Genomic DNA, 26,050 nt, shown 5'->3' on the forward strand with positions numbered 1-26,050 from the left:
ACTCTCACTATTTTGTTATGAAAGCAGCTTTTATGTCATGTAGGCAACAAAGCTGAGGAAATTAAATGCAAAGAGTGGTTGCATTTTTTGTCCCTTCAGAATTTATTGTATTGTATCAAACAAGAAGTCACTTTAAAGTAGTTTCCTTGTAGCTCATGTGTGGGGTTGGGAAAAGACTGCCTTTTGGTCTGCAGCTGGTCCTTTTATTTTTAAATCCTCCCTTTGTAACCAAGATTTCTTTTCATGCCTCCTGCCAACATGAGTAAAAGCTTGATTTTGTTGATATTGCTGTATCAAAGGAGAGGCCAAATAAATAAACTCTGCTTATCTGTAGCCTGAAAAAATACCCAGGCTGACACTGTTAGACCACTGAAGAACTGACTGAAATCAGGCCACTGGTGGTAGGCTCTGAGCAGGGTGAGTTGGCACCCTTTCTGCCAGTGTGTAGAGAGGGTCAGAAGTAAGCACTTCCACGTCTGTCCTTAAGAGACACCTTTGTGAGGAGTCATCATCTCTCAGGCTTCCTTCACATCTGTGAAGCTCTTAAGAGAGTCTGTTACTACATATACCTGAGTATCTCTGCACAGCAGAGAGCATAGATTCACATTTCTGTAGTTACAGCTGTGTAAGAACATAGAGATGGAAAAAAGCCATATATTAAAACTAGCTAATGGAGAGAAAACCAAGGCCAGGAGGGTAGAAAGGAAAGGATTTCAAACTGTTACCTGCTTCCATAATGTTTCTTAAGCATTCTTTCTCTCAAACAGCTCAACTTATGTATAAAATTGACATAATTTTACAGTCTTTAGACAATATCCAAGTGGTAATGATTTCAAAAGAATGTTATTTTAATTATTCACAGAAAATAAATCCCTTATCATGATACAATTCAGAGTCTGCCACAGCAATTCACACTTAGTGACCTTAGTAACCTGAGCAGCAGGTCCTTGATCTAAACAGAAAGTTCCCGCCAAAACGCTTTCTTCTGGAATGGGGCTGTGTTCCTACTAGAAAGCTAGAGTTGCAGTGAGGTTACACCCTTTGCCATCACCTATCAGCAGTACTGACTGGATGGGAAAGTTCCTCTTGACTGCAGCTTGGCAAATGTGCTGCTCACTTATAAGAAAGGCCATGTTTAAACTGCAGACTTGCCAGTCTGACCTCAGTGCCCGGGGGGTCATAGAGCAGGTCATCTTAAAGGCCATCGTGGGCACAATCAGGGGATCAGGCCCAGGCAGCACAGGTTTATGAAAGGCAGATCCTTGCTTGATGAACCTGATCTCCTTCTATGACATGGTGATCCACATGGTGGATGAAGGAAAAGTTGTGAATGTCATGTGCCTGGACTTCAGTAAGGCCTTCAAAATGGTTTCCCACAGCATCTTCTTGGACAGACTGGCTGTCCGTAGTCTGGACAGGCATACCCTTTTCCAGGTCAAGAACCTTAGAAGTAAAGAAGTTTTCTCTCATGGTCAGATGAAACCTCCTGTGTTCTAGTTTGTGCCCAATGTACCTTGTCCTATCACTGGGCACCACTGAAAAGAGATCACCTCCACCCTCTTGAGCCCCAACCTTTACATATTGATTGGTCTGTTCTTCCCCAAGGCTAAACAGCCCCAGGTTGCTCAGCCTCCCTTTGTGAGAGAGATGTTCCAGTGCCCTAATAATCTTTGTGGCCCTCTGTTTGGACTCTCTCTAGTAGCTCCCTGTCTCTCTTGAACTGGGGAGTCCAGAACTGGACACAGTACTGCAGGTGGGGTTGCAGCAGGGCAGCGCAGAATGGAAGGAAACCTCCCTTGACCTGCTGGCCACAGTCTTTTTAATGAGCTCCAGGGTGCCATTGGCCTTCATGGTCACAGGGGCATATTGCTGGCTCATGGTGAACTTCTTATCCACCATTGTAGACTCACAGGGTCCTAAATACCTTCATCCTTAATCAAGATATTGGAGTGTAATTTTGGATGAAATACATGCTGAAGTGGCAGTTTTGATGATTGCTTCTTTGAAACAATCAATTAGAAAATCTGCTTCCTGACACTGGTTGCTATGGTTTGTCTTAAGTGTTATGGCCTAGACACACCAAAATTTTAAAAGGAACCAGTGAATTTCTTACATGATGCTCATTTGTCAAATCCCTTTATGAAGTTGCATCTTGCGTGGGGCACTTCACTGAGAAATGGAATATAGATTGGGAATTCTGCTGCAGATAGCAAAGTGTTTCCCAGACCCTGCAAAGATCTCACTTTGCAGTTTGTGTTGAAAAGAGGGTCAAATATATTTTATGTCCCAGTATTTTGAGATCCATCGCTATTTTTGGTGTCTGTGCTGGACTGGGTTATGTTCTTTTATAGAAGCATTTGGCAAGGAACACAAAGTTAGTCCAAAAGAACTTACAGTGTTTAATATGTGTGAGATTAATGTTTATATCTTCTTGTGTTACCCACAAATAGTGGATACTTTCATAAAACTAAACAATTCATGCTGACTACAACAAGAAGCTAAAATATGTTTGTGTAAAAATTATAAGGGAAGAATCCTAGTTTGATAACCAGCAATTGATCACATCTTCTAAAGGCCTTTTGACTGTTTGTGTTTGATACAGCATCATACAGGCATCCAGTCTGAGTTAATGACTCTTGCAAGAATAGGAATGATTCTTACTGGTGATTCCTGGAAGATGGTGGTCAAGTGGGAAACTAGTGGCTGCAAATTCTCTTGCCTATCCCACATCTTGTGTCTGCTAATCTCACATGCCTTATGCATGATTCTTTCCCATTTTCAGTTAGACTGAAGAAATTCAAGTTTTATGATGCTAAAATAACTTTCTCTTTTGGAACTAACTAAATAGCAGTGTGGAGTGGGTGTTTGTCCATAGTGTCCAGGAACCCCTGAGAAACTTTTGAATCAAGAATCAGTTTTTCACTCTCTGCCTAGGGAAGCTTAAATTAAACCTTACAGAAAAGATAAATATTCCTGATTTTTGGGTGGCTGTGCTGGATGATTAAATAACTGGTGACATTTGGGTTCTTTTTTGGGATTGTCTTTAAATCTCTCCAAAATGTTTCACAGTTAGTAAATTTATAAGATGGCAAAATTGCCTCCTTGGAGATCTCAGTCTGTCATCCCCTGGTGGTGGTGGTGGTGTCTTCATGGCTACTTCATGTTCCTCCATACATGGCTGCCCTCTTTTATTCTTGATTCTTACTAATCCTTTAGATAGTTCTTCAAGACATATTATATTCTGATGCCTTCCACATACATTTAGTTGTTGAAATAGTTTAGAAATACTTCTGTATAAGAGAATTGCAGGTCTAATTTAGCATGAACTAATACACAATTTGACATACATATATATATGAATCTATTTGTAGTTTTAATTAAAACTTGTCTTTATTGTGGCTGTATTCTCCATAATGGAGTTTTTCTAGTGCAAACCCCTGAATGTAATATAGGTTAGCACATTTGTCCTCAGAGTGTCTAAACCTGTTTGGGAATTCCCTGGTAGGAATTTTAATATTTTAATACTTAGGGCATATTTAATTCCCTACTCTGCTAGCAATGTGGTTTTCTGTGTTGTGAATTGACAACTACCTTGAGTTTGAGCTTGTAGTCTTCAGGGAGTTTGATAGGCCAGTTTTAATGATTTGAAAGCTGATACAATCAGTGTCTTTCAAGAGAGACAATGATAGTGGTTTGGTAGCATTCCTACAAATAGTCCCCTCTCATTCATACAGCAGCTTGAGATTCATATTTTATGTTGTTACCTCAGTACAGTTTCCTCCCTATAATTTGAAACCGAGTGGGTGAGGAAAAACAAAGGAAGTTTCACATCTAGTCATGTGTGGTACTGCAATTGATTGCAGTGTTCAGGTACAAGCAGTGGCTTTCACCTTTCTGTCTGGAAGGTTGTATCCAGTACAACGGGACCAGTCTGAAGACTGGGACTACATAGGCAGTTGCAATATGGGGTAATTGTCATTCTGTTATACTAATTTGTGTGCATGAACTTACTTAGTAGTAAGTATCTTGAACACATGATTAACTGCACTTTGTTTTGTAAAATTTAAGACTTCAGGAAGAATACAGTTTCTTGATCATAAATTAGATTTCATTTTGGGGCTCTGTTGATGCTGGTTTTGAATTAAATTGATGGTTATTGCTTTTCCAAAAAGATATTTTAATAGAAATACAGACCAAGAATCTCAATTACAAGCAAGGCCACTGTCTGCAAAGCACCAGACATTCCCTTCTTGTGTACAGTGGCTCTTTATGTTCCTCTTTTCTTACAGCTGAAATTTGGAACTGTGAAGCAGTGCCAGCTGGAGTGGCAAAAGTGATTTCTCATAGTAACAGATGTCTCTGAGATGAAATTACTAAAGGGCCAGATGGCCCCAATCCCTTTTCCTGTTGTTTATCTGTCGTTCATTATTAGTAAATATGCCATGCTCTCTGTCAGTCAGGCAGGAAAGTGCCAATCAGATTGAAATAATTTCCATCCTTGATGTCTTTAGGTGATCTCTCCAGACAGTTTCCTGCTGCCCCTCCTTTATAAGCAGCTGATAAGTCTGCCTGAGATATGTCTTTGCCACTTTCATCACTCACCATAGTCAGAATGTGGAAAAAAGGCAAAACTGGAAGCAAACATTATTGAAATGAAAACATATTTCTGAAGTCTGTTATAGAGGCTTTCATGTGATGCAGAAACAAGATCTACTTCTGTACCAGATTCCAGTCTATGCCCTGGCAGGCTCCCTTGGTTAGACTAATAACTTTTTCCATCCTTTAGTTGTTCTACATCTCTAGCTGGAGAGGGTTAAGCCTTTTAAGCAAGTGTCAATGACAGTGTTTCAAAAATGATTCTTCAGAGTAGGTTTGTAGCTTGGACTCATAATTCTGTTTGAAAATAGGGAAGTAGAAGATGGGGTGATAGGCTAAGAAGCAAACTAGGGTGAGAATTTTTGGATACTAAGGAAGTACCAGATCTTAATGGAGAAATAGTTGTATTATTGGGTAGATCAGTGAGTTCACAGGCACAAAGGAAAAGAAAATCAGTGAGATGACAGTGAGAACAGTGACAGATGACTGAAGTTCATCCAAAGTAAAAGCTGGTTACAGCTAGGGCAGTGGAAATGAGAAGTAAATGGTGGATGTGTCTGTAATCTTGTTAATCCTTTCTCTTTTCCTCTTTTTCCTTATTAGTGATGCTATTGCTGAGATCAGAGCTGTCTGTATTGAAGAAATTGGTGTCTGGATGAAAATGTACAGTGATGCCTTCCTGAATGATAGTTATTTAAAGTACGTTGGTTGGACACTACATGACAGGGTAAGTGTGGTCTGTCACTGTGCATAGCAGTGCACTGTAGGTAGCTGGTGCTACAGTACCCAAGACATGTTCAGTACATCATCTTTGATTTATAAAGAGATGGTTCTTGCCTGTGATGTTTCTCTCAACTGCTTATCTCAAAGTATCACTTGAAATAGGATACAGTACTCTAAAAGTGCATGCTTTGTTCATGTGCTGTTTGTGTTTTAGAATATCTTAATAGAAATACTTCTGTGGTGCTTTTCTTCTGATTACAAGAGAAAGAGATCTCCTCAGATCATCCCTGACAACATTTGTATCTGGAGTAGAAAAGAGATTTCTAGATGGGCTCCCCAGTTCAAGAGAGAGAATCCAATGGAAGGGACTTGAGCATCTCTCTTACAAGGAGAAGCTGAGAGACCTGGGACTGTTTAGCCTGGAAAAGGGCAGACTGAGAGGGTATCTTCTCAATATTTAGCAATATCTAAGGGTAGAGGTCAAGAGGATGGGGCTGGGCTCTTCTCAGTGATGCCCAGTGCTAGGACAAAGGGCAAAGGGTACAAACTGGAACACAGGGGGTTCCACCTGAACTTAAGGAAAAACTTCTTCCCTTTGAGGATGGCAGACCACTGGACCAGGCTGCTCAGAGAAGTTGTGGACCCTCCTTTGGAGACTTTCAAAACCTGCCTGGATATGTTCCTGTGCAACCTGATGAGAACTGGAATAGATGATCTCCAAAGGTTCCTTCCTGTGGCATCCCCACACCTTCCAAACCCTACCATCCTGTGATTCTGTAAAGAACAGCATTTCCAGGACCACCACTGAACACTACTGAAAAGAGTCCAGCCCCATTCTCTTGACCTCCACCCTTTAGATATGCATAAATATCTGCTCTTCCCCAGACTAAACAGCCCCAAGGTCTCTCAGCCTGTCCTTGTCAAAAAATGCTCCAGTCCCCTCAGCATCTTCGTGGCACTGTTAGACTCTCTGTAGTAGTTCCCTGTCTCTCTTGAAATGGGGAGCCCAGAACTCAACACAGTACTCCACATGTGGCTTTGCCAGGGCAGAGTAAAAGGTGAGGAGAATCTCCCTTGACCTGTTTGCCACATTCTTCTTCATGTACCCCAGGAGATGTGGCCTTCTTGGGCATGAGGGTCGTGTTCTTGTGCCAGCAAGCCACTCCCCACTGGTTTACCTCTCAGACCTTTTTTCATTCTTCAACTTGTGCCTGTCCCGTGATGAGATGCAGGGTGTAGACAATGTCAGAACAGTAAGTCCAGTGGATATTCTTCCTGTCCATGGGAAAAGGAAAGCCAGTGCTTTTGGAGATGGCTGAGTTGCATGAGTGGACTACATGCAGCCCATGCTCCATCACTTTGAACACTTGTGCACTAATTGTAGACCATCGGTATCAGCCAGAAGTTACCTGTAGTCCCTTTCCTAAAGAGATAGAGCCACAGTCTTCATCAACCACCTTGAGATCAGATGGCTTGATTTTGTAGTTACTTGCTACCTTCTTTATCTTTTTGTGCAGTTACTTGAAAGGGAAACAGTAACAGACAGTTAATTGCTGGCACATTAAATCCTTTATATATGCAAATAGGGAGAAAATGTAACATTGTTTGTGGGCAGCTGCCTGCGGTTTTTGGTTTTTAACCGAATTGCAGTTTGGCTTTTCTAACTCATTTGCATGAAATTTAAAATGTACATTAAACAAATTCCAGTGTGATATGATTTAATATTCATGTGCATTTGATTAGGGTATTCTGTCAGCTAATCTCTGTGTGTTTTATTTAGCAAGGTGAAGTGAGGTTGAAGTGTTTGAAAGCTCTTCAGAGTCTGTATACCAACAGAGAGTTATTTCCAAAACTGGAGCTGTTCACTAATAGATTCAAGGTAAGCAGAAATACAGCTTTTGGATGGAGTACAGAAATAAACATATCATCTGTCTCATCCTGTTGTGGTCTTTGAGTCATGTATATTAAATGAAAAATAAACTAATTTATTTTTTTACAAGGCTTGTAACTGTATTCCTGAATGCTGAGATTAAACCAATTTCATTTTACAGTGTTTATCTTGTAACATTTGTCAAGCTTGACCAGGATTATTATTTATCTGCTTATGTTTTTGATAGTTTATATATTGTCATTATTCGGTCTGATTGTACTTATTTAATTTCAGATTTATTGAATGTCAAGGATGTGTGCTGGGTATTTCACATAATCTAAAGTATATCTGGGAGCAGAAGCCTGTAACAAAAGATTGTCTATAAACCAGTTGTTTAGCAGAGTACCTTGCTGCAGAACAGGAGTTTACAGGGAGCTTTTAGACAAACCCCTGGACACAGTTGTTGTATGTCCAGTTCTGGGCCCCTCAATTTTAGAAGGACATTGAGACACTTGAATGTGTCCAGAGAAGGGCAACAAGGCTGGTGAGAGGCCTCAAGTATAAGCCCTATGAGGAGAGGCTGAGAGAGCTGGGATTGTTTAGCCTGGAGAAGAGGAGGTTCAGGGGAGACCTCATTGCTATCTCCAACTACCTGAAGGGTGGTTGTAGCCAGGAGGTATTTGGTCTCTTCTCCCAGGCAACCAGCACCAGAACGAGAGGACACAGTCTCAAGCTGTGCCAGGGGAAGTTTAGGCTCAAGGTGAGGAGAACGTTTTTCACAGAGAGAATTGTTAGCCATTGGAATGGGCTGCCCAGGGAGGTGGTGGTGTCACTGTCCCTGAAGGTGAAGAGGGGATTGGATGTGGCACTTGGTGCCATGGTTTACTCATGAGGTCTGTGGTGACAGGTTGGACTTGATGATCTTTGAGGTCTTTTCCAACCTTGATGATTCTGTGATTCTGTGTTTAGGACATGAGCACTGGAGAAATATTTCCTCTTTTTTCACTAGCACAAACACACTGGCTTTTTGCTTACTATCTTGGTGAGAACATGACTGTTAATTCCCTTTGTGGCATGACTGCTTTATTTCACAAGTATCTGGAGAGATGAGTCTAGAAATACTGTCATTGCTTCTGTTTGGATGCTCATCAAAGAAGGCTTTTGGGCACTGTCACCATGTCAGCTGGCACCTTGTGCCATTGCTTTTGTGTTCTGGAGAATACAGAACTGTGGTAAAGGGTGTGTCCCCCAAGAAAAGACTTATTTAATCTATTTTCATTAAAGCAATACTGTAATGCTAATGAAAAACTGTTTAGAAGTGGAGATGACTGATGTATTTTCCTTTAAATCAGGATTATAACGCTGATGAAAAATTCTGTTTAGAAAAGGAGATTTATGTACTTGTAATTAACTACTGTGTATGAGACTTGAAAACTTCTCACTGTAGATTTTTTTACTGCTTCACTGTCTTTGTAATTGCAGTTACCATTAATTCCTCCTGTGTGATCTAGGAAAGCACAAAAGTATAGAAAACTTGTGTGTAAACAATTCATCAAAATATAACCTGCCTTTTGCTACAATCCTTTGAGATAGAGAAGATGTTTAAACAGCAGTAAAGTCAATATACTGAGGAAGGTTTGTTGTCCAGTATGATGTACAATAGAACTGACTCTGAATAATCCTCTTTCATTTGAGATTTTTAAGGGCATATTAAATGAACATCTGTCAGGAATGAAGTAGGTATAGCTGACTTCAAAGCAGGAGTTGAAATGATGTCATTTTGTGAGGTGACTCAAGGGCCTGTATTCTTCTACTTTTTATAAAGTCCATTTCTGGGTCTATTGCAGTAAAGATGAAGTTTCCTCTCATAGAAGACTACCTGGCAAAGCAACTCAGACCGCAGACTACTTTTGTAATGCCTCCACAAGCCTGGCCTGCTTAGCATTTCAGAACACTAGTCAACTCCCTAGGAAAAAGAACCCTCCAACTCTGCTGCTTTTCTTGGTCCATCTGTGCAGAGTTACAAATTTGTTTATATTTGCTCAATCCATGATTTTGATTTAGTTTTAAACAGGCCATTAAAATTGTCATATTCTCTTTATCTGCTGCCCTTAACTAGGAAATGTGCTGGGTGCTTCTCTCTTAACCTCCTGAAATTTTTAAGAGAAAATCCTGCTTTGAGTCTGAACCAGTTTCATCCTCCAGCAAAACTTTTCATGACTGGGGACACTTTGAGAAAGAGTTTCTCAGTGTTGTACTTGGAAAATCCCTACAGGAGCACAAAATTTCTAAATACTTCCTCCTGGCCATGTAGATATTTTTAAAATCTTTGTTAGGAGAAGTTAGCTTAGCCTATGCAGTGCTGCTTGGTTTAGAATGACACAGGGAATTTCCATTTCTGTCAAAAAGAGTCAGACAAAAGGGAACCCTGCTAGGAGTCCTTATCTTCCTTCTGTCCCATTAAAGCTGGTTTTACTACAGAAATTTGTGTCATTATGAAATAAATTAGAGATTAGGTGAGTTCAAAGTCTCTGTGATCCTAGATATGTTTAACATGATGATTTATCGGTTTCATTTTCCAGTCACTTCCAAAGAACAAAAATCTGGCATTGCCCAAATGCCTGCACTTGAATTTACAGCAGTACTGACAGGGATACAGCCTTTGGCACCAGGATGGAGTAGTGCTCTTGGAATCTGTGCTGCATTACTTAAATGTCTTTTGTATTTCCTCATCAGGCTTTAATCGACCTGCACAGTCCAGCTGATACTTAGCTCAATCCATTCAAGCTGTCAAGAGAAATCTCTCCAGAGATCTTCTAACTGTTTCAAGTATAAATTAATTTGATCCAGAATGACTTTTACTGGAGTGTTAATATTTCACCCCCTTCCAAATAGCTGTGACAAGAATCTGTTAATGTTATCTCTGTAAAGGAAAAATGTGCTCTTTCTAGCATTTGTGTTTTGGAGAGCAGCTGATATGCTAAAAAATAAGCTTTGTTGATATAAAAAAGAATTGTCCACTGAAGAGGACATCAAGACTTTCCATCAAGAAGTTCTGTCTGAAGCTGTATGGAAAATATATTTATCACCTCTACTGCAGTCAGTGCCAAAGTCAAGATCTAGCAGATTTAGGTGCAGCCATTTAATTCCCATCCCTCCTCCCTTTGCGGGAAAGTGCTATCACCATGGACAGAGAGGCAGAAAGAGATGAATTTGCCTTATTTGCAGCCTAATGCATAATTGCAAACTGATCCTCTCATGCAGTGAAAATTAGTATTTCCAATTACAAATACAGGTCTGTGTGCTATTCTGCTGCTGTGCAGGGGTGCAGGAAAAATCTGTCAAAGCAGATGGAGCAGCTGGGGTCTGTAACTTACTAAGCCACAGACATTTCACCTTCCAGAGGCATTAGGTGTTCAGGTGAGCTTCAAGGATCTTGGTGGCTGGCTGGCAGGTGCTGTCATATGGAGATGCTGACATCAAGACAGAAAATAAGAAATGCCACATCCACACTTTATTTAAGCTTGATGTTTCTGGGAAAAAATGAGAGGACAGAATAGTCTTTTGGATAAGAAAACATTGTCACATCAGTTAATTTCAGAGTCCAAAAAGACTTCAACTTCAGAGAGTACCTCTTGCTGTGTGGGTAGAAGATCCCTTCATTTGCAAGCTTTTTCAGAGATACAGAAGGAGCTTTATACTCGTGTGCTTACTCCTTCATGCTTGGTTAGTTCCCTCCCTGCAGTATCCTGGAGTTCAAAATACTCTGTGAGGGACCTTATGAAATTCCACTGAAACTTTTAAGATCAATGTATCTGACTGCTCTTGCTCATGATGTTGTTATTAGTTGTTGTTTCTTGGACAGGAAAAATCAACAGCAATCTTTTTGTCTCTTCCATGCGCAGAATTCCTGTTTGGAAAGTTATTTCTTCTCAGTCCCTGAAACTGTCTAGATAGAACAGTTAAATGCATCAAGTTTCCAGGGTGATTGACAGAGGCGCATAATGACACAAAGTGCCTCTCCAGACCTTGTTTTGTTGAGAGGTAACACTTGAGAGACAGCCACAATGCATCATTTACAGAACTGTTCCTAAATTTCAATACTGAAATAAGCATTAGTTGCTTGATACCCACCGTCAGGCTTTATTTTGTCCTGATTTGTTCTTGGTGACTTTCACTGTTGTTTCCTAACACTTTCCTTCTTTATTTTCCAAACCCTGCCTTCTAGATTGTTTACATTTCAAAATGTCATGTAGCACATAGTCCTTCCTGAAGCAGGTCAAGCCAGAGAAATCAAATTTTGTTTTCTGATGGCCCTTTTTTTTTTTTCCATTAACTTGATCAGTCAAGCAAAGAACATGGAGACATACTGCATTTTTATGGATGGATAGGAATTCTCCCTGGAAAGGGAGGACATCATAGACTAATCTCTTCTATTTGGGGTTGCCAGTAAACAAATTGAAACTGAGGAGTAAGAAACCCTTAGGATATTTCTCGTAACTGTATAGTCCTTAGAAGTTCTAAAATCATGAGGTGAGATTGGAAAGTGATGTGCTTGTCTCCACTAGAAAGAGTGTAGAAAAATGCAAAGCAAACTGTGGAATTTCTGACTTTCCTCTAGAAGATCTGTAGCATAATTCATCTAACCTTAAGATGTAGCCAGGTATAAAGGGCACAACTTTATAGGCAATATGGAGGTGCATACATTTGGGTGAGATTTTCTTTGCAATATTTCCAAATATGCAGCATTCCTTGCTCTAAAATTACTTACTTCAGGGAGCTGAAGTGGGGCAACGTTTCTGCTGTCATCTAACCCATGTATATCCCTTTTCAGGAAAGAGCTGCTGAATAAGACCAGTCCAGAACAGTGCTTCAACCTCAAAGCCTGCCTGCTTCTTTCCTGGCAAACACTCAAGGCTAGGGACTGTTTGTTGAGCAGTTGTGTTCATTCCTGTAGAGTTGCCTTTTCCATTGTGCATATGGCAGACAGCTTCCTCAGATGTACATTAAATAGTTGAATAATGCTCAAGGATATTCTTGTGTCTAGTTACCGGATCTTTCTCCCTAAGAGTATTTGTTTTGTCATCTATAGAATTCCTCATCTGCTAGCTGTTTCTGGTTTGTCACTGTAGTAAAATTCCCTTTCAGGATCGCATTGTATCAATGACACTTGACAAGGAGTATGATGTCGCTGTTGAAGCCATTCGATTAGTCACGCTAATACTTCAGTGAGTATTTTGCAAAACCAGTGTATTCCTTTGGAAAATTACCTAAGCCAGTAATACTTAACTGACTTGATTTCTTGTGTAATGAAGGGAATCTGTTACTTTACCCATAGTATGAAGTTGAACTGAATGTGTACTGATAGGGTTATGAAGCTAAAATAAGGTATTCCATCTTGTGGGAATACAGTAGTTAAAGTACCAAAATGTATTGATGTCTCGAGACTATCAATGCATCTGCTGGGGTGGAAGAATGCCAAAGGGCATTTTGCCAACAGTAAAATGATTGTCCTCCCCAAACCAAGTATGTGTAGGTTACACTTGCTAAAACAGCTCTAGCATCTGGATGTGATCACCATTCTGTGATCCTGCTCTAGCAGGGTGGCTGGACTAGGTGATTTTCAGAGGTCCCTTCCAAACCCATCATTCTGCGATTAGCTAAACAAATGTCTAGCAGTAGTAGATGTAATTACTGGACACAGCCAAAAAGAGTCAGATGGTGGATAATCTACAAGCTTTTCCCTGTCAGCCTACACACCTCTGGTCAGGTTGTGTGGAGGCGGCGGTGGTAGCTTGCAATTCTAAACACTTGGCCATGCAGGAGAAGAGATACTTCCAGGCCCCTCAACTTCTTACTTAGATGCAGTGCATTCCATGAGGTAAAGATCCAGTCTGAAGATCATCCCACGCACTGTTTGAACCAGCTTGTCCACAGCAACCTCATGAGTGTGCTGCTGGAGGAGCACTGCTAGGTTTTTATTATGTGTTTGTTAAAACATATGTTAAAGGAAAGCTGTTTTACAAGCATGAGTAGAATTTCTGCATCCTACTTTATACCCAGTGACTTCAGGCTGAAGAAAATTTTTGGATGTTGGATGGAGCCTGACTCTTCAATGGCATCCAGTAACAGGATAAAGGGCTGTGGACACAAACTGGAACACAGGAGGTTCCATGTAAACATAAAGAAAACATCTTTTCCTTTGAGTGTGACAGAGTACTGGAACAGGCTGCCCAGAGAGGTCAAGGAGTCTGCTTTTCTAAGGGCATTGTAAACACACCTGGATGTGTTCTTGTGTGATTGGCTCTGGGTGATCCTGCTCTAGCAGAGGGGTTGGAATAGATGATCTTCACCTGGATGTGTTCATGTGTTTTTGATTCTGGGTGATCCTGCTTTAGCAGATAAGTTGGGCTAGATGGTCTTCAGAAGCATTTCAGAGTATGATTTAGTAGGCATGGTGGTGCTGGGTTGATAGTTGGACATTATGGTCTTAGAGGTCTTTTTCAACCCTAATGATTCTATGTTTCTGATTCTTCAGTGGAAGCGAAGAAGCTCTTTCGAATGAAGACTGTGAGAACGTTTATCACTTGGTGTATTCAGCACACCGGCCTGTGGCAGTAGCAGCTGGAGAATTCCTTCACAAAAAGTAAGTGATTGGTTGTCCTGGAATAAGACTAAGTTTGTGAATGCTTTCTAGTAGGGGTAAGATCAAAAGGCAAAGAGTAGTGATGTTACCTCACTCAGAAGAGTGAAATAGCCCAATTTGGCAAAGCAGAAATTTAATTTAAAACAGAGACTTATGCACTTGTTTTATATTCAATGTCTAAAGAAGAAACTGAATTGACATTTTTCTTGCTGTAGAATTCAGGTGACTTTTCCCAAGTCTTCAAGGGTTAAAGGTGCTGCATAAACTTCTAAAGCTGATTTAAATTCTGTAGTTTTTGCTGAATTACTGTTGTGATAATTTATGTAGGGCCTATAGATACCTGGTGCTCTATCTCATAGGCAGTTATCATTTTTACAGAGGTTTAAAGCACTTTATTTCAAAATTGTGAACTTGAGAAGATTTTATGTAATAATAATTAAGAAATTTGTTTTCTAAACTCACTGATTTCCCCTAAAAATATGTTTACACCCTATTTACATTTTTATGTACCCAGTATGGGTAAGGAAATGAGCTAGCTTTTCCGTGGAGGTGAATCATACCACATATGTAACTCTGTCCAGGACATTGCTGCATCATTATAGTTAACCTTGGCATTTTACTGTTTGCAGATAAAATACTTTTAATAGCAATTTTCTTTTTTCCCCTCCTGGGTTGCTGCATTAGAGTTGTTTAATTTGCAACCTCCTCTAGGCAAAACTGCCTAGACGAGATGATCTCTGGAGGTCCTTTCCAACCTCTACCATTTGGAGTTTCTTTTATACATTTATAGAGTATTTATATCAGAATCCAAGTTATGCAATTTTTCATGCAAAGATAGAAAAACAATCTATAAAAACCTCAGTTCTCCTGTGCCTGTGTTCAATTTTTGGTGGTTTATTAGGGATTCATAAATCTACGTTGGATTTAGAAGCTTTCATTGATGGATTTCTGGAATTCCATCTCTGTGGCCAGACATAACCTCTTTCAAAGGATACATTTCCAAAATTCAGTTGCATTGAGTTTCCTCCATGACATTTTATGAGTTATAGGAAAGGTTTGGATACTGAAATTTCTTTGTTAATCAACATGTGACAAAATAATGCTGAAAAATGCCTCAAAGGTGAATAACGACATATCTACACCTTTGTACTCTTAGCATGAAATCAAAACTATCCTAACTTTTCTTTACAATGTTATACTATGCTGTGTTCTACAAAGGTCTCTCAAGGTAAACAGCATTGAAAGAAGATTATCCCCTTCCTGACACTTGTTTTCTCTTGGCTTCTGCCAATGCACAAGAGCTGGTGCACCATTTAGATAAGTTGGTATCTGCTTGACGCATTTGAGGTGGGATTTCTCTCACTTGATTTTTTTTACATTTAAATACCACTTTCTACATGTATCTAGTCATTAGGCTTTCTCTCTGTAGTTAGTCAAGGAAAGCAAACACTTAAGAATCACTGACTCAGCCCTGAGGTGCAGGTTTTAAGATATTTTAGCACCTGCAGAAGTGCTTCTTCCTTATCTATTAAGCAGAAAGGAAGAGGCGTTGTCTAATTAAAATGAATCATTTGTGTGTAACTCATTCTTCTCTTTTCAGTGAATGATAGCAGTGAGATCAGAATAGCTGTTTCACACTTCTAGTTTTCTTTGTGGCTTCACTGTAAAAGCAAGGAACAATTTTCAAACTTCTCAAACCAGTCATTACTGTAAACTGTAATGTTGGCACAGCTGAGATTCTCTTTAAGCCAACAAACTTGAGTGCTGAGAGTAGTTTGGAATTAGCCATACATCAAGGAACTCAGTGCAGAATGTATAATTTACCTGGAAAACAATCAAATAATGTACTGGTGGCTTGCTTTAGCCTTTTGCTGCTACTGGTGCTTGAGGTTGGTTGGTTAATGGGATGTCAAGTTTGTTTATACCATATCCCAGTCAGTGTGACTGCAGTGAAGGTACAACCTTAGCTCTTAAGGCACTAATGGAATAAGTGCTCCTAAGATTTAATAAGTTAAAAATGCAAAACTATACAAATTATGGAAATACATAAAACTGTGCAAAACCCTTAAATATGAATGCATTTTGGAGAGCTTTTTCCTGGGTGAAATTCTTCCAGCCCTGTGAACTTGAAGACTCTGAAGAATTCATCTCTTCAGACAGGCAGAAGTCATGCCCTCCTTCCCTTGAAAGAAATAGCTTGAGATGCTTTCAGTGTCTTTTATCAACAAATCTACTGTATTAGGAATGAATGCACATCATATGATTGCAGAAATGAGATTTGTTTTGATGAACATCATAGCTCCTTTTGCTTGTTTTTAGATTGTTCAGCAGACATGATCCTCAAGCTGAAGAGGCTCTAGCAAAGAGGAGGGGGCGAAATAGTCCAAATGGAAACCTTATTAGAATGTTGGTTCTTTTCTTTCTTGAAAGTGAGGTAAAAAATTCATTTTCAACCTTTACATGTTTAATAAAAAGCAGAACCTAAATAGTGTTTTATCAATCTACCATGTTTTCTTTCTTTTTCTTTTTTATTTCATGATTTCAGAAATACCATCTGTCCTTTACCCTGCTCCCCATTTCCTTGCTCATCAAGAAAATTCAATTCAAGTCTTCTTCATGGTTTATTTTGCTCTTGCATGCCCTCTCTGTACCCAGTACTGCTTTGCTGCTAGTATGGTGGCTACCAGGATTTCCTGCTGCATAGAAGTGCAGCTGTTTGGTGGGTTTTTTTTAAGATAACCATGTAAGGAGTTTACCTCTGGAGTTACTCTTTTTGTAGTTAAATAATTTGAACCAGAAAGGAACAAAAATTGCTTAATATCTCAAATTATGAAATAATCATAGAATTATTCAGAGTGGAATGGACCTGAGTGTTCTTAGCTCAAAGCAGAGCTGGCTGTGAGAATAGATAAGGGTCTTCAGGACTCTGTGCAGTTGCATCTTGAAGACATTGGAGAATGGAGAATGTAAGCATGTGTACAATGACATTGTTTGGCAGACACCTTCAGGTAGGGATTGTGCCCACAGTCTATAGAGATAACATGGAGGGGAAGGTTTATGGTAGACATTATTATAGTAATTCAAGCACAGAATTGCAGTGGCAAGGAGGAAAACTTGAGAAGATAAACTGCCAGGTAGAGAATGCTCTGAAGATAGAGAGGGACAGGCTTAAAAGTGATACATTTGCTTTGGTAATAAACAAGTAGAAAAGGAAGTCTGAGAGAATTGAATGACACAAATATTTCTCTACAAAGGGAGAGTAGTATATTTGTGTAAAAAGCGAAAGGAAGGGTATTACAGTCAGGTATTTTAAGTGTTTCACAGCCTTGAACAAGAGACTTGGCTGTGAGAATGTGAAGAAGCACATTCAGATGCTGAGAGGGAAGAATAACATTCAGGTACAGTGTTACTGTTAACAGTCTTTAGAAACACCTGATAAACATACAAGTCTGGCTGAAATATCACTACTTGTGTGAGCCTTTGATCTGAATGTATTTATAGTTCCAGCTTCATAAAGATTTAGGCTGTAATAGATCACTTTATCTTTCAGTGAAAATACCTTAAATCTGACTGTGTGTGATTGGCCAGCTCTTGCTCTTGCTATTTTTGAGAAAGGTGTTAGAAGCAAAGTTGAATACTATGACTTCAGTTTTAATAATTAGAGTATTGGGTGTTTCCATCTGCATAGGACTAGAAGATGTAAGAGGGTGTATCAGAAGAGGTAACGGTTAAAGCTGTGACAAGCATCAGTAGGCTCTGGGACACAGGACATTTTGCCCAAATCTATCAGAAACAGGGGAATAGGTAAATGTACTGACATCTCCTTCTCTGTATTCGTAGATACTTTCCAGTTAAGGAATGAGTCCCATGTCTGACAGGCAAATCAGAACTGCATATTGGTCTTGCGATTTTTTTGATGGCAGCTAAAGATCTGTTTACAAAACAGTAGAAGCCTCTGGATTATTTTTCTCACTTTACAATGACTGTGTTAATTCACGTGAAAACATGTTTTGCAGTTAAAATTAGTGCTCATTCGATACCTCCTGAAATCACTGTTGTTTTCTGAGCGTACAGCAGCATGTATGAAAAATAAATGCCTGTTCAAAAATGAGTACAAGTCTCCCTTAGTCTGATGTCTCACCATCTCTCCTTTTCATAATGCAGTAAAAAGGGAGGAAAGGTAAGTTTACAGCTCCTAGGTCAAAATCCTGAGAAAGTCTTTTCACAAACCAGCTGCTTTATGGAAAAGAAGCTTGTTTTGGTTTTATTCCTCCTGCTAAAACACAGCCCCTTTGTCACGTAAGTGGTATTGTTCATGTGGAAGAAGACTGCTGAGTTTTCAAACTGAATTTTCTTTCCAACTAACCTGATAATACATGCCCAGGACACTCTTAGTGGCCAAATGATTGTGATAGTTGAAAAAAATGCTGCTTGTACCAGAACACTGTACTGATGGTTGCCTTGGATTTTCTAGTTGCATGAACATGCAGCCTATTTGGTGGACAGTTTGTGGGAGAGCTCTCAAGAACTGTTGAAAGACTGGGAATGTATGACAGAATTGCTCTTGGAGGAACCAGTCCAAGGAGAAGAAGGTATTTGTTTAGCTGCTCTACTTTATTAATATTGCACAGTATTTTAAATTACTCCTTAAAAAGATGTTTCACTGTAGTTGATAGAGATCTTTACATTGTGGCTTGTTTAGAAAGCATATTTGAGGAAGATTTTAATCTAATACATTTTTAATGCACTTTGCTTCAGAAGCAGCATTTTTGGACTCTGTTTTTTATCTTGTGAAGTCTGCTGTGCTGTGGTTCCCTATTATTAAAGGCTAGAACCACTTCTTGTCTGAATGTTTAAATATCTGGTGTATGCATGGACACTTCACTAAATTAAATAGCTAATACAGTTTTGAATAAACAAGCACTTCAGGTGGTGTTAGTTAAATGTCGAGCCTTTCCAGGCAGTGTTAAAACCTAATGAATTCCCAAGAGGGAATAAATAAAGCAGATTGTTTTGTCATTATTTTCAAATCTCCTTTAGCTAATAAGAGATGATGTGTGCACAAAGTGGACAGGGAATCCTAACAGTAATGACTGGCACTCAAGATTCTTTAGAATCCTTACAGATTCTCCTGATTAAGGGACCTTCATAGGGGTTAGTGGTTGAAACATTGATGTATTCCTACTGCTTCCTATCATGATGTGCTCATCATCTCAGTGTTTCAAAATCTGGTCTTTAGGTATCCACCTGCGACAAGTGTGGTGTTTTTATAGTAATTTCCTTAGGTCATTATAGGCACTTTGGTTTTGTGTAGCCTCTTGGGGGTTAATCCTTTAGATGTGACCAGAAGTACTTCTCAAAGACCAGAACTCTTGCTTCATGATGCTGAGAACATTGTACAAGGAAGTGACAGTGGACTGTCAGTTGTTTTCTCTCCTCCATGATGCTCTTTATTTTGTGGATCTTCATTGTATTCCCCTTTATCCAGACTATATTTCTCTGGACTTCTTCCAGTTCTGCCATATTTATTTTGAGATAATGTAAGTGGTAATTAATTCAAAGAGCAAGTAAGAAAGCCTTGGGTTTATAAATGGAGCAAAATTATGCTTTCTGTGTTGTTGTCTATTCCCTCTGCTTTACAGTTGCACTTGCAGGTTTGACTTCTTCAAGATGCCTTGCACACACATCAGAACTGGTTTTACTTGTTCTTTTCCCTCTGTAGCAATGTCTGACCGTCAGGAGAGTGCTCTTATTGAGCTGATGGTCTGTACAATCAGACAAGCTGCTGAAGCACATCCTCCAGTGGGCAGAGGCACTGGCAAGAGGGTAAGTAGCACTGCTGGAGGTAGCTCAGACCTCTGTGTGTTACCGTAGTAACATGAAATATTTGTCTACTAATGCCACATTTTCACTCTCTAAAATTACATTTTTAGAATTCATGTGTCCTGTTTCATATGAACATTAGGAAGGAAAAACAGCAGAAATTCTATTTCTGGACATCTTGGGGAATTTTTTTTGTTTGTTTGTTTGACTGGGGGTTTTGCGTTGCCAAGTCAAGTAAACTTACAGCATGAAAATATTTTTAAATGCTTTTTTTGTGTGTTCTTTTTATCATACCCCTGACATACACTTGTGATGTGCCCATATCTACAGCCCTTAATGTTAAACCTAGATAAGAATTGAAAGTGTAGGGCTCAGGAACTGAATAAGATTGCCTCTGTCTGTCTCCCATAAAAAGGACTGTGCTGCTAGCATGGGGGTGAAATTTCCAGAAAGATCCAACAGTATCTTCATCATTGGAGTAGTTAATCATTTGAACAGAAGCTGCTGTTTCCATCCTTAGCAGTTTTCCAGACCTGACTGGGCTAAGCCCTGAGCAGCCTAGTCTGACCCCTGAGCTGGCTCTACTTTGATCTGGAGGGCCTGGGACCAACTGAATGCATCCATGTTTTTGTGTATCCATCTTCTTTGACCTCATCCACTGAGAGCCATAGAAGTTTAACAATTTGATGTTCCTGCCATATTGCAATCTAGTTGCCTCTTTATTTTATAGTGATTGCTTTGGGATCAGTCAAGTCATCCCTAAAGCTGGCCATGCAGTTTTAAGCATTCCAGTATGTCACAAGGTCAGGGTGGTCAAGAGGCTTTCAGTTGTATTCCCCATAAATACAGAATCCATGTTCCAGAAGTGTCTTCAGCATCCCAAACTCATTTCCCTTATTTTTGGTAGTCCCCCTCTTATTTAGGTTAGACTAAAATAAATCCACATGAACATTCAGTACTCCTCTTAAGTTCTGTTGTGAATAGTCATAACTGGTTTATTTTAAAAGCCAAGCCACAAACTTAACGAAGGTGAAATATAAAGATGCACTTAGCATTCCTTATTGCTCTTGTTATCAAAACTGTGTTGTAAGCACAACTTAACTGTGTTTTGCCTCTAGCTGCAAACCCTTCTAGCAAACAAAGGAACCTTTAAATTTAACAAAAAATTCATGTTTGTATTTTCTGATTAGGAAATGTCACTGTTAGCTTTCTGGGTGATTTTCAATCTCAGAAGATTTGCAGTTGGGCTCACTTCAGCAGATTTCACAGTCTTAGATTTTCAATATCTGTCTATCCTCAAAGCTAAGGAAGACACTTCAGTGAAATCCATTTCACCTTCAGAAGGCTGATCAGAAGTCTTGAGGTCATTCTAGGGACCTGGATGAATTCATAACACAGAATAGCAATATTTGGTCACCACACAGTGACTGGGTTGTTAGGGGGTGGGATCCTAACTTGCTTGATGCATTTGTGCTGCCTTCTGATCAGCTATAAGCTTTTGCTGCCACTGGTGGTAAAGGAATTGGGATTGCTTCTGTGTGTATCCAGCTGTCTGCCATGGACTGTGCAAGTGGTTTCTTCCCCAGCTTGCAAATCTATTCCTGCTTACTCCCGTGGTTGTTTTGGATTTCTGCTGACACAATAGGCTATTTGTAATCCAAGCACATGTTTCACTTCCAGTTGTTCCTCCTCGCTCAGAGTGATGTAGATATGACACTGAGCTTTTGCTTCTTTTCAGTTAGGTCATGAGTTGTGTGATGGTAACTGCAGGGATCTGTGACTTGTCAGTAGAGGTTTGTTGTGTTCTCCTGATCTTACTGGCATATTCTCTTAAGTTGAAATGGGAGCAGATTTCTAATTATGCACTCACCTTCTTGTGAAATAGTTTCTTCTCTGACTTTAGCTTGTAACCCTTATTGTGCAGTCTGGCAGCTTTGCTGTACATAAATCGTTAGCTAACTTGAGTCTTTTATTATCATCATTTGGTTTCAAAAGTATTCTCTCCTTTTCTGAAGCCAAGAAGCCAGATCTCAGTTGTCTTTTTTATGAAGCATGCTGTTCTGATTATTGTCTCTATTCACTGTTTCAAGGTAGTTTTGCTCTGACAGCATTAGTAGCTTCAGTCTGTCTGTCACTGAAATTCATAAACAAGTTCTGTGAACTTAGATGCGTGTTCTCACAGAGAATTAAATTCCAGTTTAGAGATGGGGCCATGAATCTGCTAATGAAAATCACTGTTACACTGTGGCTTTATTTTGGTGCTCTTAATTATACTTTGGTTTTCCCTGAGGTCTTACATTAACACTTTGTTAATGTGTGAAACCCAGAGCTTACTTCACTTGGAAGCAGTAGCAAAACTTCCACTGACTTGGGTTATATTTGAATTTCAATCCTAAGAAAAATAGTTGCTGTGTCGAGACAATATCATGCTGGATGATCCGGTGTTTTCCTTTTCAATCACGGCTTCTTAGGACATGTGGTCCCCCCCGTTTAATCGCTCCTCAGTCCAATGTGTTTGAGCTTTTTTTATTCCCTCCTCTTTTGATTTATTAAAAATACACTTGCATGGATTCTTTGTTTGTAATACCAAATTTGGAAAACCTAATGAGTGTGCTATGTGCAGAAATTGCACTTACACAAGCTGTTTCTGATCACTTGCAGGTCTTGACAGCGAAAGAAAGAAAAACGCAGATAGATGACAGGAATAAGTTGACTGAGCATTTCATTATTGCACTTCCTATGTTACTATCAAAGGTACATTTTTCAGCACAAGATATCTCTCACTGGTGTTTACAACTGTATACAGTTTTTATTCTGTACTGTAGGAGTTTGTTTTATACTTGACTGGTGTTTTTTTCACTTTGTTTCAATGGTGTTCTAGTATTCTGCTGATGCTGAGAAGGTTGCAAATCTCCTGCAGATCCCTCAGTATTTTGATCTGGAAATCTATAGCACGGGCAGAATGGAAAAGGTATAGTACCTTGGGCAAGAAGGTTGATTGCTTGCAAGTATCTGACTTGGTGGTGAATGGTGCCACATCCAGCTGGCAGCCAGTCACTAGTGGTGGCCCCCAGGGATCAGTGCTGGGGCCCATCCTGTTTAATCAGGGGGTTGAGGATGAGGGGGTTGAGTCAGTCATCAGTAAATTTGCTGATGACACCAAATTGGGTGGAGGTGTTGATCTGTTAGAGGGTAGAAGGGCTCTCCAGAGGGACCTTGACTGGCTGGACAGATGGGCAGAGTCCAACATGATGACATTCAACAAGTCCAAGTGCCAGGTGCTGCATTTTGATCACAACAACCCCATGCAGTGCTACAGGCTGCAGACAGAGTGACTGGAGAGCTGCCAAACAGAAAGGGACCTGGGCATACTGATTGACAGTCAGCTGAACATGAGCCAGCAGTGTGCCCAGGTGGCCAAGAAGGACACAGTCTCAAGCTGTGCCAGGGGAAGTTTAGCCTCAAGGTGAAGAGAAAGTTCTTCACAGAGAGTTGTTAGCCATTGGAATGGGCTGCCCAGGGAGGTGATGGAGTTGCCATCCCTGGAGGTGTTCAAGAGGGGATTGGACGTGGCACTTGGTGCCATGGTCCAGTAGGCATGAGGTGTTGGGTGTCAGGTTGGACTTGAGGTCTTTTTGGGTCTTTTCCAACCTTGTTGATTCTATGACTGCTATGCCAGTCGCATGGTACCGTGCCTTCACTTGGCTTATTAGTTATCTAGCCTTTATTTGGTGTATTCTTTGAGTGACTTTTTCTTTGAGGTTGATTGTTCAGGTAATTAAGGTGAAAAATGAATTTCTTTTCTCATCTGCAGCATCTGGATGCCTTACTGAAACAGATTAAGTTTGTTGTGGAAAAGCATGTGGAATCAGATGTTCTCGAAGCATGCAGCAAAACCTACAGCATACTCTGCAGTGAAGAATATACGATCCAGAACAGAGTTGACATAGCCCACAGCCAACTTATCGATGAGTTTGTGGATCGATTCAACCATTCTGTAGAGGACCTGCTGCAGGAGGTTTGTTTTCTTAAAATGAATTTAGTTAGACTACCTAAAATACGCCATGATAAGCTCCAGAAAAGCATTCTTTCAAAGTCATGTAATTATCCATCTGAAGTTGTAATGCAGCAGCCACTATTTCATAATGATTTGGAGTTATTTCTCCATCTAGAAAATCCCTTGGACTAGCAGTAAGCCTGCAAAGCCCTGATGCTGTACAAGAGGACAGGAAAATCCTGCTTCTGAAAGTTTAGTCTAGTATTTAAACGATCCACATGAAAAATTAAATAGATGAATGCATGAGAGCTGATGAAAAATGCAAAGAAAGATGCATTAACGTTAATGCTTCTGGTGATTCCAGTAGTCACAAATGGATATTCAGGCAGCAGAATCAAGACTGGATTATGTCATGAATGGAAGAGAGGATTTAGTAAAATATTTATAATGGCATATTGAAAGAGTTCTGGAAAGAATGAAATAAAGATGCAGGTCTGAAACCAGGAGGTACCTGGGATTTACTTGTGAGAATTTATGCTTCAGAATGCGTAAGACAGAATACATTAAATAAGGATAGAAACCTTACTCATTTTTTCTTGCTTTGCATCAATTTAACTCTGTGTAGCACTACTTAACGTATTGTAGTTCTCATGCTTTTTAAACTTAACTTAGGGGCTGTGTTCACTTCTGACCCTGCACTGCAGCAGATACATTTAGGTTTTGATGTACACTTGTAGCAAGTTAACAGTCCTGTTTTAGAACTGCATGTTAGAGAAAATGAGGGGTTTTTCTGTCTTTAAGTAATACAGGACACACAGGCATACTGTCTATATGCTTTGTCACATTGCACATTAAATCCTGTTTCTGTTGCTGTTGGAATGTAAAAAATGGCACAGCCCACAGGAGTTGGTGCCCTGCTGTGTAGTCTCTGATAAAACACATTTACTTTGCTGTCTACCTGTCTGCTATTTTATGTGTACCTTCTCAGAAGCTTCTGAGCAGAACCTGAAAAAGTAATCCAAAATTTATCCTAAACCCCTGCCAATTTGTGTGACAAGGGAATCCTTTCAGCTCATGCCACATTCTGTGTCTCAGCTGTCTAACATGTGGATTTTGGAAGTTCCTCATCTCTGGCCAACAGGACCAAAAAATCTGAAACAGAAACCTTGGAGAGTCTGTTGCTGCCATGGCTAGCAAAAAGGGCTAAAGAACTGCCAGCACAAAGATCCAGTTTCAGAACCAACCATATTTTCCACACCAGATGTCCAGCAACTAATCACTGTAAATAGTGGTCTTTGCTCTTTCCAGCAGTACCCACTAACACAAATTTAGGAACATTAAAGTCCTCTAATTTTCCACCATCCTCACACCACTGGCACCAAGGTTCAGTCTGGCTGTATATGCAGGGACAAGTCTCCTAAGTTGTTTCTCCAAACCTGGCTCCTGGAGAATCTTCAGCTTGTGTTTCCCCAGCCAAACTCAGATCAACAAGAAGCATTTCATTCATAGTGTCTTGCCCTGAGATGGAAGAAAATGCTTAGGGGATTTTTCAAGAATCAGTCCAAGAAGCAAGTGGAATCCCAGTTCTTTGACACTGACTTCCCATTTCTGTTACACTCTCCTGTGCAGGGCATTATGAAAAGGTCATGAATGGAATCAGCTAGTGTTGGTGTCAGCATAAACCCTCAAGGAAGTCTGCTCCTCCCTGTGTAGTAATGTGCTCTTCTGAATTGCTGAACTCTCTTAATGGGTTTCCTTTCACTTTCAGGGAGAAGAAGCTGATGATGATGACATATACAACGTGCTCTCCACGTTAAAGCGATTAACCTCTTTTCACAAGTAGGTGATTTGGTTTTTCCCCCTCAGGAATTTACCATGAATTTTATAATTCCAGTGGCTGTCAGTTGATCTCCAGTGTTAAGAAATGAGAAAACTTACAACCTGAAATACAGTATTTGTTAATTTAACTGTTTGAATTAATCTTAGAATCCTAGAATCATTTTGGTTGGAAAATATCTTTAAGATCATAGAGTCCAACCATTACCTAACTCTACCAAGTCTGGTGCTAAACCATGTCCCTCAGCACCACATCTCTGCCTCCTTTAAGCGCCTCCAGGAATGGGGATTCAAGCATCAAACTGGGGAGCCTGTTCCAGTCTTTGAGAACCCTTTCATGAAGAAGTTTGTTGTAGTATCCAAATGGAACCTCCCCTGGTGCAACTTGAGGTCACTTATACTATCACTTGTTACTAGGGAGAGGAGACCAACCCCACCTGGCTCAAACCTTTCAGGGAGTTGTAGAGCACCAAAAGGTCTTCCCTGAGCCTCTTTTTCTCCAGACTAAGCAACTGCACCTCTCTCAGCCACTGCTCCTCATCTAAGTCTGCACACAGTT

At 40.0% G+C, this 26,050-nt stretch overlaps 1 protein-coding gene across 6 annotated transcripts in view; it reads left to right on the top strand.

Annotated features, from left to right (window-relative positions):
• STAG1 (STAG1 cohesin complex component) overlaps positions 1-26,050 on the top strand; it is a 178,718-nt gene that overhangs the window by 110,341 nt on the left and 42,327 nt on the right. For all 6 annotated transcript variants that reach the window (XM_068145373.1, XM_068145377.1, XM_068145378.1 and 3 more), the window contains 11 exons: positions 5,200-5,323; positions 7,100-7,198; positions 12,338-12,417; positions 13,728-13,835; positions 16,155-16,269; positions 18,310-18,427; positions 19,558-19,661; positions 22,320-22,412; positions 22,540-22,629; positions 23,473-23,676; positions 25,424-25,494. In XM_068145373.1, the coding sequence (XP_068001474.1) occupies positions 5,200-5,323; positions 7,100-7,198; positions 12,338-12,417; positions 13,728-13,835; positions 16,155-16,269; positions 18,310-18,427; positions 19,558-19,661; positions 22,320-22,412; positions 22,540-22,629; positions 23,473-23,676; positions 25,424-25,494 (1,206 nt within the window). The remainder of the gene's footprint in view (positions 1-5,199; positions 5,324-7,099; positions 7,199-12,337; positions 12,418-13,727; positions 13,836-16,154; positions 16,270-18,309; positions 18,428-19,557; positions 19,662-22,319; positions 22,413-22,539; positions 22,630-23,472; positions 23,677-25,423; positions 25,495-26,050) is intronic.

Source organism: Melanerpes formicivorus, unplaced genomic scaffold (genome assembly GCF_026170545.1).
Source record: "Melanerpes formicivorus ecotype bairdi unplaced genomic scaffold, bMelFor1.0.p_v2 SCAF_12, whole genome shotgun sequence".
Taxonomy (NCBI): Eukaryota; Metazoa; Chordata; class Aves; order Piciformes; family Picidae; genus Melanerpes; species Melanerpes formicivorus.